Here is a 14,409-nt window from a genome sequence, read left to right on the forward strand (position 1 = left end):
TATTTTATAGAGTACCATTTGGGGGTTATTTGGGCCAAACCCAAAAGCAAAGTACAGTCTTCTTCATTCTATAAGATTAATTCATTTCTGGAAAAACTGTAGAAGGAGTCTTCCGAATTCAAAAGCACAAGTTCCATTCATTTGAATGAGAAAAATTATGTTTCTGAGTCCCAGATTGGCACCCATTTATGCTAAAAAACAACACAATTATATTAAAGAGATAGTTCTTCTGTTAAATGTTCCGTATCCTCCTGTATAATAAAAGGTTAATATGCAAATCAGCCAAACAGCAGAACAACCAGTTGCTATGGCATGCACTGACCACCAGGGGAAGATGCTCAATGCAGGAGCTGCCCCCTGGTGGTCAGTGCACTCCCACAGGGGGAGCGCCGCTCAGCCAGAAGCCGGGCTCATGGCTAGCTAGGGCAGCAGGGGTGGTGGGAGCCTCTCCCACCTCCGCAGCAGCGCTAAGGATGTCCAACTGATGGCTTAGGCCCACTCCCTATCGGACTAAGCCATCAGTCGGACATCCCCTGCTGGTCCTGAGAGGGTGCTATCCTGGCTGAGAGACACCCCCCCACACACACCCCCGCGCACAAATTTTGTTTAGTTGGAGTATAATTTTGTTATATTATAGGCCTCTAGTTAGAGTATAACTTTGTTTGTTTTTAGCTCTGTTTACTGTTGGTAGAGCAGTGAGATGGCTGTCTCTAAATGTCAAACCCAACAAACAACCTCTCTTCATTCTCATCTTGTTAAATGTTCTCTGCCTTAGATCCTGAAAACTATCCCACCCTCCTTCTTTAACTCTCCTTCATGGCCTTCCTCTGTCCTAAGACTTTTCACCTCTCCGGTCACCTCTTTCCTTAATCAATAGGGCTCCATTTCTAAGCCAGGCACTTACCCTAACCTCTCTATCTGCTCCAAGAGTGAGCTCATGCTTCCTTGTTTGGCCTGTGAACTTCATCTCCAGCCTCTTTCATGAGTTCCAGAATTACATTTCCACTTAATATGCCACTAGAAACTCAAGTTTCCTATGTCTAAACTAAACCACTGAGCTCCTCTTGATGATTCAACCCCAGATCCTGCTCTTCCTTTCCCTTCCCTTTGGTAAATAGCATCCCATTCCAAGACCTTGGTGCCACCCATGTGATCCCTGTCTCCACAACCCCCCATTATCCATGTCCCAAAAGTCACCAAAGTCTGTTCCTTCTACATCCACAGTGGCTCTCTCAGGGTTTCCTTCCTCTTCTCCTCCCCAGACCCCTCTCCTCCAGGCCATCAGGTCATGTCGGATTCCATTCATGGGAGCCTGCTGGTCTTCCCCTTCCCAAGCCTCCCTGCAGATTCCTCTAGAGTTGTCTTTCTAAACTGCAGGTCTGATAGTTCCGTTACCCACAAATGGATCTTTTATCCTTCTGTTGGCATTTAATTCACTGATAGCTAGCATGAGTATATATATATATATGCCTCACTGAGCATCTTGCATGTCATGGGTGCTCAAAAAATGCACTTTAGACTATTATCCTGAGGGCCCCCAAGTCTTCCAAAGTTGACATAGAATCCTTCATAGACACTAACTCTGGACGTGGCTAATTTATTTCATGTTCCATATGTGGCATAAAAGCCTTTATATGGGTACAGATCCAATACCTTTATTGATTTGAATTGTAACTACTAGTGAATTAAAAGTTCATAGAAGGATAACAGATCTTTTTTTTTCTTCTAAAGGAGCAACTGGTTAGTGCTCTGTTGGCTGGCTAGAGAATGGATACCCTAATTATCACAGTGGAGCTACACAGGCTATTTTATAGTTCTACCAGCCACAGGAACATTTTAAAGTAGGTGAGCTGTACCTCTAGCCAGTTTCCACCTCGTTGTTTGGCTCCCTCCTATGTGCTTTCACAACAGCCCTTCTCTTTCTTGGCATGGGTGCATCCCTTCAGCGAACGTCTGTGTCGGGCTCTGTGCTGGTGCTGGAGACACAGCCGAGAACATGGGCTAACTCATCATAAGTAAGCAGGGCTAAGGACCGGAGTAAGGGTAGGGTGGATATTTTAGCTATGAGGGCCAGAGAAGATTTCTCTAGAGAAGTGATATTTAATCAACACCTGAGTGCTGAGAATGGGCCAACTCAGGGAAGTTCTGGGCAACAGCATTCCAGGCTGAGGGATCATCAAGTGCAAAAGCCCTGAGGAGGGAAGCAGTTTAGCACCTTCTAGGAACAGTGTGAAGAGCTGGGTGCTGGAATTTAGGAAGGCGAGTAGGAGATGAGGTCAGAGGTTTAGTCTTGCAGGCCATGGTACAGAGTTTGCATGTTATCTTGCTGATAGCGGGAAGCCACCGGAGAACTTAGACAAATAATATAATCTGAATTCCACTTTAGAAAGAGCACCCTGACTTCTGTATAAAGACTGGAGTGTAGGGAGACAAGGATGAGAGGCGGGGTCCAGGTGAACTTGGTGGCAGAAGGCGAGGTGATGGGTTCCGGGGGTGATGGAGTGGCACATATTTTTTCTTCTTTCTTTCTTTCTTTCTTTCTTTCTTTCTTTCTTTCTTTCTTTCTTTCTTTCTTTCTTTTTTTTTTTTTAAATATATTTTATTGATTTTACACAGAGAGGAATTGAGAGGGATAGAGAGTTAGAAATGTCAATGAGAGAGAAACATTGACCAGCTGCCTCTTGCACACCCCCTACTAGGGATGTGCCCGCAACCAAGGTACATGTCCTTGACTGGAATCAAACCCGGGACCTTTCAGTCCACAGGCCGTCACTCTATCCACTGAGCCAAACCGATTTCGGCAGAGTGGCACATCTTGTTATCCTAGCACCCCTTGTCTTTCATCAATGCTTCCTCTGAGAGGACTCAGTTACAAGGAAGAGCATGTCTATAAAAAACTAATCACGGGGCAAGGACTCCAGTGCACTAACCTGGGTAAGAGGCATACATCCTCCATTCCTCCAAAAACAAGAATTTCTGCCCCTCCAGGTTGGTAGAGATATTTTTGGTTAAGAGGCCCTTTTGTCCTCTTAAAAAAAAAAAAAATCACACCATTCAAACACTAACCCTTCAAAGATAGCGTTTGCCTGCCAGAAATAAGGGAGAATGTGGCTCACTTCCTCATGCCCCCTTGTGCCAGGAGGCCAGGCCCATTCACAACTGTCCTCCTGCTGAAGATCTTGAGGATCTGACAAACTTTTAAAAAGCAGTGGCTTACACATTACTTCGTGTTGAAAGGAGGCAGATAGATGTACTAAAACACATTCAGGAGTAGTAATTTCCACTCATTTCCCGGGAGAAGTCATCCTTTGCTGTTAAAACTCTCCCTGGTGGGCAGATGCAAGCTCAGACGATGTGGGAATTGCGTGAGGGAGCAGGTGTTGTCTATTGCATAGTATTTATTGTCCCCCGGAGTGCTCTCTAACAGTATATAAATTACCTATTTCCTCTTCTTCTTTCCCTTTTCCTACCTTGTGGGTCACAGGTTCTCTTAGCCCTCGATGTGACAACTCGGGACGGTGCAGCTGTAAGCCAGGTGTGACAGGAGACAGGTGTGACCGATGTCTGCCAGGCTTCCACACACTCACTGATGCCGGGTGCACCCAAGACCAAAGGCTGATGTAAGTACCGTGCCCACTGCTGCCTCTGCCATGAATAATGACAATTGCATTAACCCTGTGACCAGTGACAGTTCCTGAGCACCTGTTGTGTGCCAAACACTGCCGTGAGCACTTCATGTGGGTTATCTCAGCCCTCACAATAACCTTAAGAAGTTGGGATCACCATTATACTCATGTTAAAGATAAGAAATATATTCCATGAGAGGTTACATAAATTGTCCCATGGTAGTGGGGGAAGGTGGATGTGATAGTCAAGCCCAGAGTCTTGGCTCAGGAACCCATGTTCTGCCCCCTGTCAATTTCCCCCTTTAGATGAACAACGATGGAGGAAAGAATCTTCAGATTCCCACCTGAGACCTGTTCTCACCCAATGAGCTTAGAGTAGAGAACTGTTGTGTATAACTTTAATCTCCGTTATTTTGAAGCAGCTTCTGTTCCTCCTCACATTCATTATAAATCACATATCCAGTCAGCAGAGATGCAGAGCAGGCAGGGCGCTGGTGTGGCTTGGGGGGGGCGGGGGGGCGGGGGGAGGCAGGGAGCTTGGCAGTGAAGCCGTTAGTTAGAAGGCTGCCTGCGGAGGATTTGTGTCCCCTTGCCCTTATGGGAAGATCCCTCCAGCCATGCTCGGTCTGCCCCCGTAATTACTCTCCCATGTTCTCTTACCCTCTGGGCCTTTGCATAGATTGTTCTCTTCCAGCCTCCTTGCCCCCTTTTCGATGATCTTCCCTGGGCCCCATCTCCTTTTCATAACCCTCCTAAAACACAAGTAGATCGTATCACTTCTCTGCTTGCAGTCCTCTGTTAGCCCCCTTGCCCACTCAAAGTGAGTCCAGACTTCTCATCAAAGCCAGTAAGGCCCTGCGAGATCCTGCCCAGACCTCAGTCACAGTCTCCCTGACTTCTCACCACTCTTCTCCCCCCACCCTTCCTCCCCCCACCCCCCACCCCCCGCCCCGGCTCCCCACACTTTAGGGCACTAGCCTTCTTTCCCTCCTCCAAAGGAGCCAAGTGTAGGTGTCCTTGACCTTGGCCTAGAGCACTGCCCTTCCCCAATCCCCCATCCCAGCCACACAGAGCTTCCTGGGGCTCCATCCCCACCACATCCATCTCCTCACAGAGGCCTTCCCTGCCCAGTCCCCACTCCTCCGTGTGCAGACTGCTATTCTACTTCAAACCTCTCATTTCCTATATGTGCTTGTCTGTCTGTCTCTCTCACTAGAACCTGAGCCCCATTATGACTCTGTCTTGTTCACTGCTGCCTCCCTGTAGGAGGCACATAGAGGGTGTTCCAGCTCGGCTACAGCTGCCCCCTGCTTTACTGTCCCTGAGACTCCCAGACAACAGGGGTATCCCCCATGTCTTAGTACCCCCAATGCTTAGCAGCCAGTGGATGTTGTATAATGTCCACCAAAGGAGCTAGATAAATAGTACGGAGGGGCTAAGACAGGGAGGAGACCATGAGAATTAAAGGTGAAAATTGACAAAGAAATCTTCAGGAAGCCTGACAGGACTTGGCAGCTAGTTAGATGAGGAATGTAAGGGAGAGGAAGGAGTCAAGTTCAAGTCTGGGCAGGATTTGGATGGGATCATAGGGCAATCAGAGGAGGAACAGATCAGTAGAGTACAGATGACATTTGGTTTTGGACCCATAAGATAACTATATAATTGTGTTCCAAACTTAGTGAAAGAGACCCATGCTTTGACTGTCAGGGACCAGTCACTAGTCAAAGCCCTGATCTTCAAAAGACAAGGAGATTGTGCCAACATTAACTAATGAAGAACTTTACTGAGAAAGTCTTGCCAAAAAAAAAAAAAAAAAAAAAAAAAAAAATCAGCCAAACTCAGCAATTCCACTCAAGAGATATGAAAACATATCTTCACAGAAACTAGCACACACATGTTCAATGGATAAACAAAATATAGTATTCCCACATGATAGGATTTTATTCAGCCTTAAAGAAACAAAGTACTGATACCTAGCATGACATGGAAGGACCTTGAAAACATAGCAAGTAAAAGAAGCCAGACACAAAAGGACACATGTTGTATGTACATTCATAGGAAATGTGCAGAAGAGGCACATCCACAGAGACAGGAAGCTGTAGTGGCTGCCTCGGGTTGGGGTAGGACATGGAGGGGGATTGCTAATGGGCGCCGGGCTTCTTTTTGGAGTGATGAAAATATTCTAAAATTGTGGTGATGGATATTCAACTCTGAGAATCTACTAAAAACTATTGAATCGCACACATTAAATGGGTGAATTACATAGCTTGTGAATTATATCTCAATAAAAGGGTTACCTAAAGAAAGAATTAAATGAATTAAAGTAGCAAATAGATGGAATTAATCATAATAAAAGCAGATATCATTGAATTAAACAATGGAGAAACAAATACTTTAAAAAAAAATATCCTCTGAACCAGTCAACCAAACTAGACAGCTTAGTGATGAGTTTGGCTTATATTCTGGCACAAAGCACCTTCTCTCTTTAGGTAGCAAACAGGTCATGGACCGGTTGCCACCCAGAACACACTGGAGTAGCCCTGTCAGAGACAAATGAGTCTGTACAGAGTCAGTGAGGCATGAGCATGGATAGGGATAGTTAAGAAAGACCTCATTGAAGAGGAAAGATTTGCTCAAGTCGGTGACGTTGGCTGATGAGCACTTGATCTTTCTGTGGAAAGTAGCAAAGCACTTGGAAACACATCCCTAACTCTTGTTTTCTTCTTTCCCAGAGACCCCAACTGTGACTGCGACCCAGCTGGTGTCTCGGGGCCCTGTGACTCAGGCCGCTGTGTCTGCAAGCCGGCTGTCACCGGGGAGCGCTGCGATAGGTCTGTGAACACGGGCCCTGTGGACACAGCAGGGGGAAAGCCCTTGGCCACTGGCATAAATAATCCTCTAGTGCAGTATGGGAAAGAGACACTAAGCAGATGTTGATGGCCTTCTTCCTGTCCTCTGTCTTCAAAAAATGAAGCTTAAAAAGGGAATACAACGGAGCCCCCAAACCTCACTGGACTCCATGCGTTGGCTGTGGCTCCTTCTCTTCGTTTGCACCACAGGAGAGGCACAGGGCCCCAGTGAGAGCCCTTGCCAGCTGGCTCCGAACCCCAGGTGCTCAGCTACCAGGTGGTGCGCAGCGACGAGGTCACATGACTCATCTTGCTCCCAGGAAAGGCCTGACCTAATTAAGCACGTTGGGAAAATTCTTGTAAGAGGGAATATCGCAGTGCATGGCCATATTTAACCATCGTGTGCAGAATAGGACCCGCCCAGGGATGGCATGGTGGCTGCGTGCACGCACACGCACGGGGGAGATGCAAGCGCATGCAGGCCCCATGCCAAGCTTGGGCAGGTGGCCCCAAGAGCGGAGACCCACCCTCGGCTGCTGCAGGAGGACGTGCCTGTGTAGACAATGCTCAGACCTAAAGCTCTGTCCTCCTCTCCCTGCCCTCCGCCCTCCCCCCTCAGAGACTGTGAGACCGTGGCGAGCAGCGGGCTGTGGCCAGGCCCCAGGGCTAAAGGCTTCCTCCTCATTTCCTCACAAGAAAGAAAGCAGCTCTTTGGCATCCTGCCAGTCACTCCTACCTGGGCAGAGGAAATGCCAGGCACATTCCAATCTCGCTTTTCAAGGGGGTTCTCTGCTGCTGAGGTGGGGAGGAGGAACTGCAGCTTCAGAGTTAAAAGAGGAGTCACTTTGTTGAAAATGTTTTTAATTTCAAAATATAACACAGAAATAGAGAGCCACAGAAAACCAATGTTGTCAGCACCACCAAGTGTAGGAAATAGCCCTCGGCTGAAAATGTGGCATTCCAACAACACCCACCCTCCTCCCTCCACCTGGAAGCAACCACTATTCTGACCTGTAGGGTGATGGCTTCCTTACTTTTCTTTATGATTTGCTATGCAAATGCACCCCTGTAAACACTAGTAGTGTTGCCTGATTCCCTTCATTTTCCTCCCCTCCTTTGTCATGCCCTCTCTCCCCTTTCTGGACCTACCTCCTTCTTCCCCCCACCCCCCTCTCCCTCTCTCTTTCCCTCTTTCCCCCCTCTCTCCTCTCTCTCTCCCTCTTTCCCTCCCTCCTCCCATTTCCTTCCCTCCCTCCCTTCCTCCCTCTTTTCTTCTTTCCATCCTTGTTTTTAAATTTCTTTTAATCTACAGGTTTCCTCCATAGAAACGATGATTTAAAAAAAACAAAAAACTTGTCCTATAGAGAAAAACCATGCTTATTTACTTGCAGCTGTTCTCTGAAGCATCCCAGCCAACTGGCTTTTCTGGGATTTTGTACCATAAGCATTCTCCCGACCTATGGCCCAGTGAGTTTAGACCACGTGGATTAGAAACAAACCTGCTTGAGTTTGCATCTTGCCTAAGCCACCTACCAGCTGAATGAACAAGCTTCTTAACCTCTCTTGGTCTCTTCATCTGAGAAAATTGGAAATAACAATTGCTATCTCATAGGGAAGTAGTGAAGATTAAATGAGTGAGCACACATCAGGGCCCTGGCATATCATTTGAAGTGTTAAATAAATTATACTTAAAACTATCGTTTTTCATGTAGAAGAATGTAGTGAACTCGAACAGAGAAAAACATGAGTCCTCTCTAGTTCCCCTCCCCTCTTCTCTGTGACCCCAACATCTGGGACTAGTGTGGCAGCTGTTTTCAGAGAAGCCCTTGGACAGCTCCAGCTGGAAGAAGGATGGAACTCTAGCCCACACTTTGCTTCTGTAGAGAGTCTCCAGCCATCCTTTGTCATAGATGCTAGCTAACACCTGTGCTCTGGTTGGGGGGAGGGGGGTCAGTGGGGCTAAGTGGTGCTGGGACTGGAGCATTTGCTTTCCTTTCCTACTGCCCCGCCCCCTCACCCTTTTGTTCCCATTGAGCCCTTACTCTGGGATGAGTCCAGCTCTGCATAGCCCTGCCCTGTCCTACCCCATCTTGCCCATTTGACCTTCACTCAGTTCCTCACCACGACTGGGGAAATCACTAAGTTTCCAAACCTCATAACTTTCCAAATTTCACACATGAGTCTGCTCTACCAGAGGAAGAGAGAGTGAATGCCCGCCATGCTCTGTCGCTAGGTGGGGAAGGGGAGAGCTGTGATTATCCCCAGGTGGTCTGGGAGTGGGGATGGCATGTATAATTTATATTTACCTGCTCTGGGAATGAATAGGCCTGGGTGGGAGAGAAAATAGAAAAATCAGTCACCATTCAGTGTTTCCCAAACTTTTGACATATGTGTACCCCTTCTATAATTTTCATAATGCTGAGTACCCTTCGTACTCATGAGAACGTAGAATTAGGCGCAGCTAAGCACGGTGCAGTGCATATCCCTACCAAACTCCGGTGCAACGTGTACCCCCACCAAACTCTTCCCGTACCCCTGGGGGTACGTGTACCACACTTTGGGAAACACTGCCATGGACTAAGAAATAACCTATAATCTTGTTCTGACTTCCAAAACGCCCCTGCAGGTGTCGGCCAGGGTACTATCACCTGGATGCAGGAAACCCGGAGGGCTGTACCCAGTGTTTCTGCTACGGGCATTCGGCCAACTGCCACAGCTCCGGAGACTACAGCGTCCATAAAATCACCTCTGCCTTCCATCATGGTAAAGTCCTCTGTTTTCAAGTACTTCTGTTTTTAACCTTGTACAGGGCTCTGTGCTGACAGATAACCACATGGCCATCCACAGGATGGGAGTCTGGAGTCACCTTTTGCAACTCTCTCCTAGCTTCTAATGTGCATTATTATTACAGGCCAATCAGGCAGACTCTGGTGTCTTGAAAAAGTTATAGCTGAACAGGTTACTCGTACCAGCAAATGAATAACTCAAAAGAATCGCTACAAAGAGACCAGGGTTTCTTTTCCCTGCATTTCCCATCCCCATCTGTTTCAAAACCACAAAGAATCATTCATTGGATTGGGTGCAGGGGGAGGGGCTCTTATGAGCTCCTTCCTGGAATTCATATTCACTAATCATTCTCCTTTCACATACATTAAATGAGTTCATTTATGTGAAGTTAGTTCCCAAGCTACAAAGTACCGTAAAAATATGGGAGCTCCAGATGATCCCAACTCTGAATTTCCCTTTGAACATCCTGGACCCTCTTTCCTCACTAAGGCCAGACTCTGTTTATGTCAATAAAATAATATTCCAAATTACAGGCAGATGAAAACGTGCTCTCTTCTCACAAGAGACACAAAGGCTAGAAGTCCATGCAGCTGTGGGCAGAGCAGCTGAGGCTGAGACCCAAGCAGAGAGGTGCCTGGGGAGTTTTGAGGACTGGACGTGAGGGTGGAAATATTAAGAAAACCCCACTTGCTACTCACTGCGAGGACTTTTTGGCAAGCACACCTTGCCTTGTTTATCTCAGTAGATGGTTTGTCCACATGCACAGTGGTTTTATTTGTCTTCCAGATGTTGACGGCTGGAAGGCTGTCCAAAGAAACGGGTCTCCTGCAAAGCTCCACTGGTCACAGCGCCACCGGGACGTGTTTAGCTCGGCACGGCGATCGGACCCTGTCTATTTTGTAGCTCCTGGTATGTATGGCGTTTGTCCCATAGAAGCCAACCTTTAAGACTAGGAAGTGAGGATAGAGGAGAGGAATTGAAGAAGGGAAACCATGTCCCGTAGTGTTCAGGGCAGCAGTATCTGCAGCCGATGGTTGAGGCTTCAGTCCAATTGGACAAAGTCATAGCACAGCAGAGCAGAATGGGTGCCCAGGCCGTCAGCCGCTGGGTGAGGGTCCTACTTTAATCAAAGGGGAAGCTCCTAAGTTTCCCACCAAGACAAGATATAGGGACTGTGGTCAAATCTATGGGCCTGTTGAGAAGCAGATGGATAAACAAAAACAAGGCATTTCTCAAAGCTTCAAGCACTTAAAGATTTAAAAACAGTCAGTGGTATAGAAAAGCTGATGACAAAGCTCTGGTGAGGATGTTAATTCTAGCTAGTCACGTCCTTAGCTGATACGTGATTCCTGGATGAGTTGTCCTCATAACTTTCCAAATTTCCAGTGCTCTCAGCTGTTAAATGGGAATTGAGATGCCTACCTTCAAATATTATTGCCATCAAATGTAATGGTGTCTGTGAAAGCATTCTGTAAACTCTACAGCAGAGGTGGGGAGCATCCGGCCCGCGGGCCATGTAAGGCCCGTGAAATCATTTGGCCTGGCCCTGTCAAGGCATTGGGGGTGAGTTAATTAAATGTTTGACCAAATGTAGCAGGCTAATTTTTAAGTTGATAATTCTGTATGGCCCGCAAATGATATAAATATCTAAATGGCCCGTGGCTGAACAAAGGTTCCCCACCCCTGCTCTAAAGCATTAGGTAACGAATGGCACTATTGCCGGCATACCTGGGATGTTAACATACTGGTCTGTCACAGGGCCATGCCATGAATCATCTGATACAATGGGCGCCAACCTTTCGGACCTCATGGATCACCAGTGGGCCACGGCCATTGATCGAATAGGTGGAACTGTGTGATAATTAGGTCCTTCTAGCATTTCTATAACTAACCCATCTTTGTAGCCGACAGCAGTGTGGCCATGTCCAGTGCCATGAACTGGCTCTTCCGAAGGGTGGTTTGGGGCAGGATGGGGGATGGGTAATACAGCATTCCAACAGAAATGGCCAACATTAGTGCGAACTTGCTCCCTAGTTTGCTTCTCCAGCTTCACACTCATCTCAACCTCTTCAAATTCTATTTCACAGCCAAATTTCTCGGGAATCAGCAGGTGAGCTACGGGCAAAGCCTGTCCTTTGACTACCGTGTGGACAGAGGAGGCAGACACCCATCTGCCCACGATGTGATCTTGGAAGGTGCTGGTCTCCGGATCACAGCTCCCTTAATGCCGCTTGGCAAGACACTGCCTTGTGGGCTCACCAAGACTTACACATTCAGGTAAGAAGGGAGACTACCAGTGGGTCGAATAGAACAAGCTGTGATTGCAGTCACATTTCTTCATTCATTTGCTCAATCATCATTTGTTCATTCAACAAGCTTTTCTGAGCACCTTTTATGTAGCAGCCATGGTGTTATGTGCTGAGACAGGACCTGACTCCCGCCCTCAAGCCTCTGACAGGCTAATGGGAGAGAAAAACAAACAAATGGTTACAGTGCAGCTTGTAAGATAGATAAGGTGGGCACGGGTTTTGAACACACAGAGGCACGCTGGACTGATCAAGGAAAGAGTCTCAAGAAGATGTGACAGTGAAGAGCAACTCTCTAAGGAAAGAAAAGGGGAAAGGTTAACAAGGCAGAGAAAATATGCTTGCGGAAGGTTGTGCTTTAGGGAAAGTCCAAGTAGTTACGCATGAGTGGAGCGTGGAGTGGGGGAGAGGAACACACTGAGAGTGAGGTCAGAGAAAGAGGGGGGAGGAGTGAGCTCACGGATAGCCCTGCGTATATCTAAGGGGGTTGCTTATTCTCCTGTGGAGTGGCAATTTTGAATGGTGGGTCCAGAGAGGTTGGGGAAAGGGGCTGTGCCTTCTAAGTGCTCAGTATTGATTAAAAGCTTGGAAATCAAGATGAAGAAAGGTCTTTGTCCACCAAGAGTTCATGGTCTAGTAGAATATATTAACATGTCAAAAATAAACTTAGTACAGTATAAAAGATGCTTCAGCGGTATGCATACTCGTGGGGACTTGAGAGGAAAGGAAAGAGTGCCCAGTTCTGCCTGGAGGAGCACAGAAAGCATTGCAGAGGAGGCAGCATATGGGCTGAGACCAGAAAGAAGGGCGGGATTTTCCCAGGGACAAAACCAAGACAACTGCTCGTATCGATATAGGTGAGGGTGTGGAAGGGCATAACATGGGGGAATTGGCAGAGCTGTTTATGGCTGCTATACAGCATGTATACGAGAGATGGACAGATAAGGTTGAAAAGATGGGGGAAGGACCCACAGGGTGGTCCTTGTATGTCATACCAAGGTGCTGAGATCTTGTCCATGCATCTTCCCTAAGCAGGACTGTGAAGGGGCAAAATTTGTATCAGGCGTGCAAATGATAAGGCTTTAAAAGAGTTGGGGCCTTAAGCCTTTGGTTTTAAATCTCGCAGGTTAAATGAACATCCAAGCAGCAACTGGAGTCCCCAGCTGAGTTACTTTGAGTTCCGGAGGCTACTGCGTAACCTCACAGCCCTCTGGATCCGAGCGACCTACGGAGAATACAGTAAGTGATGGGAGAAACGGACCCCTCCCCCCTTAGGTTTGCCTTTCATTTGCTTCAGCGCGCTAACGTTCAGCCACCCAAACAAGTAGATAAACTGCTCGATGGTTTCAATGCAGAGTCTCGGCGTTGAATTTTTTGATTCTAGAAGAAGTCGATAAAAGGGACTGTTTCTCTCAAAAGGGGTGTCAGCACCAATGAAGAGTGAGGATGCTTCCTTGCTAAAAAGAGTCTCTGGATTTAGATGGAAGCTGACGGTTGGAAGACAATCTACAGCACATGGGCCCCTTCCCCCAACTGGGAAACCGTCCCTGCGACGCAGACCCGCTATCCCTTGGGCAGCTCTTCCTTTGGGGTTACACTCGGTGCCACCACGTTCGCACATCATCACACAGTCTGTTGGTTCTGTTTATTGAGAACCCGATTGAAGTGAGCGTTCCTTCAGCCTTGGGCCCCGTGTGACAAGGAACCACGGCTGTGGGTGCCATTCCCACGTCACCGATGCAGCGAATCAAACAGGACGTAGAAAGGTGTTTCCTCACAACGCCTGAGTCTTTACTGCGTGCCAGGCACATGACACCATGTGCATTGTCTCATCTAATTTTCACAGCAGACACAGGCAGCAGATTGCACTGTTGCTTCCACAGTTGAGGAGACACAAATTATGCAAAGGTTATGTGACTCGCCCGGTCCACACAGCCTGTGAGGGCGGAGCCAGAATTTAAACTCTGATTCTTCTGACCCCAGAGCCTCGTGTGATCAGTCATGACAGACGGCTCTGCCCCCATGCATGGCTGAGTGAGTGAACACCCCCTATGACAGCTCGTTAGGAAAGATAAATCCCAAAGAGATAAATCCCTGTCGCTCTTTATTTAGACCCTGCCACCTGCTCTGTGTGACCTGTTCTCTCCACTGCAGGCACTGGGTACCTGGACAACGTGACCCTGATCTCGGCCCGCCCCGTCTCGGGAGCCCCGGCACCCTGGGTTGAACAGTGTGTATGTCCTGTTGGGTACAAGGGGCAGTTCTGCCAGGATTGCGCTTCTGGCTACAAGAGAGATTCACCCAGACTGGGACCTTTCGGCACCTGTATTCCCTGTAATTGCCAAGGGGGCGGGACCTGCGACCCAGACACAGGTGAGTGACATGAGCACCTGGGCCAGGGGGCTGGGCGCAGCCAGTGACTGGGGTCTCCCGCAGAGGAGCTAGACCTGTGTGGGAACGCCTGCGCCTGAACTCCCTTCAGAGATGGAAAGGGATTAAGGAGCGTCGGGCCTGAGCCGGGGAAGATGGACACTGTGCTCTGTGACACTCAGTCCTTTTCATTGTGGAAATGCCCCGGGGTTGTGGGAAAGGTGCTGGGTTACAGGAAATGGCTGTCCTGGTTCAGTGCTGGGGTGGGCGGGGAGTTGGTGTCGAGTTGCAGGAATTATGTGGGGAGATCAAAGGCAGTGCCAAGGCCTGGATGAGTGTTGGGACCCGACCCGGACCCACGGTGAGGGCAGGGTGAGGGGCCGGGGGCACCGTGTGAAGCTAAGGAGAGGAGAGGAAGGGCATGTCTCCTTGGCATGGGGGAGTGAGGGGGAGATGCGGGTTCTCAGCCAT

General features: G+C 48.2%; 1 protein-coding gene across 4 annotated transcripts in view; it reads left to right on the top strand.

Moving 5' to 3' along the window:
• LAMC2 (laminin subunit gamma 2) overlaps window positions 1-14,409 on the top strand; it is a 60,354-nt gene that overhangs the window by 26,880 nt on the left and 19,065 nt on the right. For all 4 annotated transcript variants that reach the window (XM_084866573.1, XM_084866571.1, XM_084866574.1 and 1 more), the window contains 7 exons: window positions 3,485-3,620; window positions 6,359-6,457; window positions 9,102-9,238; window positions 10,049-10,171; window positions 11,350-11,539; window positions 12,695-12,807; window positions 13,723-13,941. In XM_084866573.1, the coding sequence (XP_084722699.1) occupies window positions 3,485-3,620; window positions 6,359-6,457; window positions 9,102-9,238; window positions 10,049-10,171; window positions 11,350-11,539; window positions 12,695-12,807; window positions 13,723-13,941 (1,017 nt within the window). The remainder of the gene's footprint in view (window positions 1-3,484; window positions 3,621-6,358; window positions 6,458-9,101; window positions 9,239-10,048; window positions 10,172-11,349; window positions 11,540-12,694; window positions 12,808-13,722; window positions 13,942-14,409) is intronic.

Source organism: Pipistrellus hanaki (genome assembly GCF_964339955.1).
Source record: "Pipistrellus hanaki genome assembly, chromosome: 18".
Taxonomy (NCBI): Eukaryota; Metazoa; Chordata; class Mammalia; order Chiroptera; family Vespertilionidae; genus Pipistrellus; species Pipistrellus hanaki.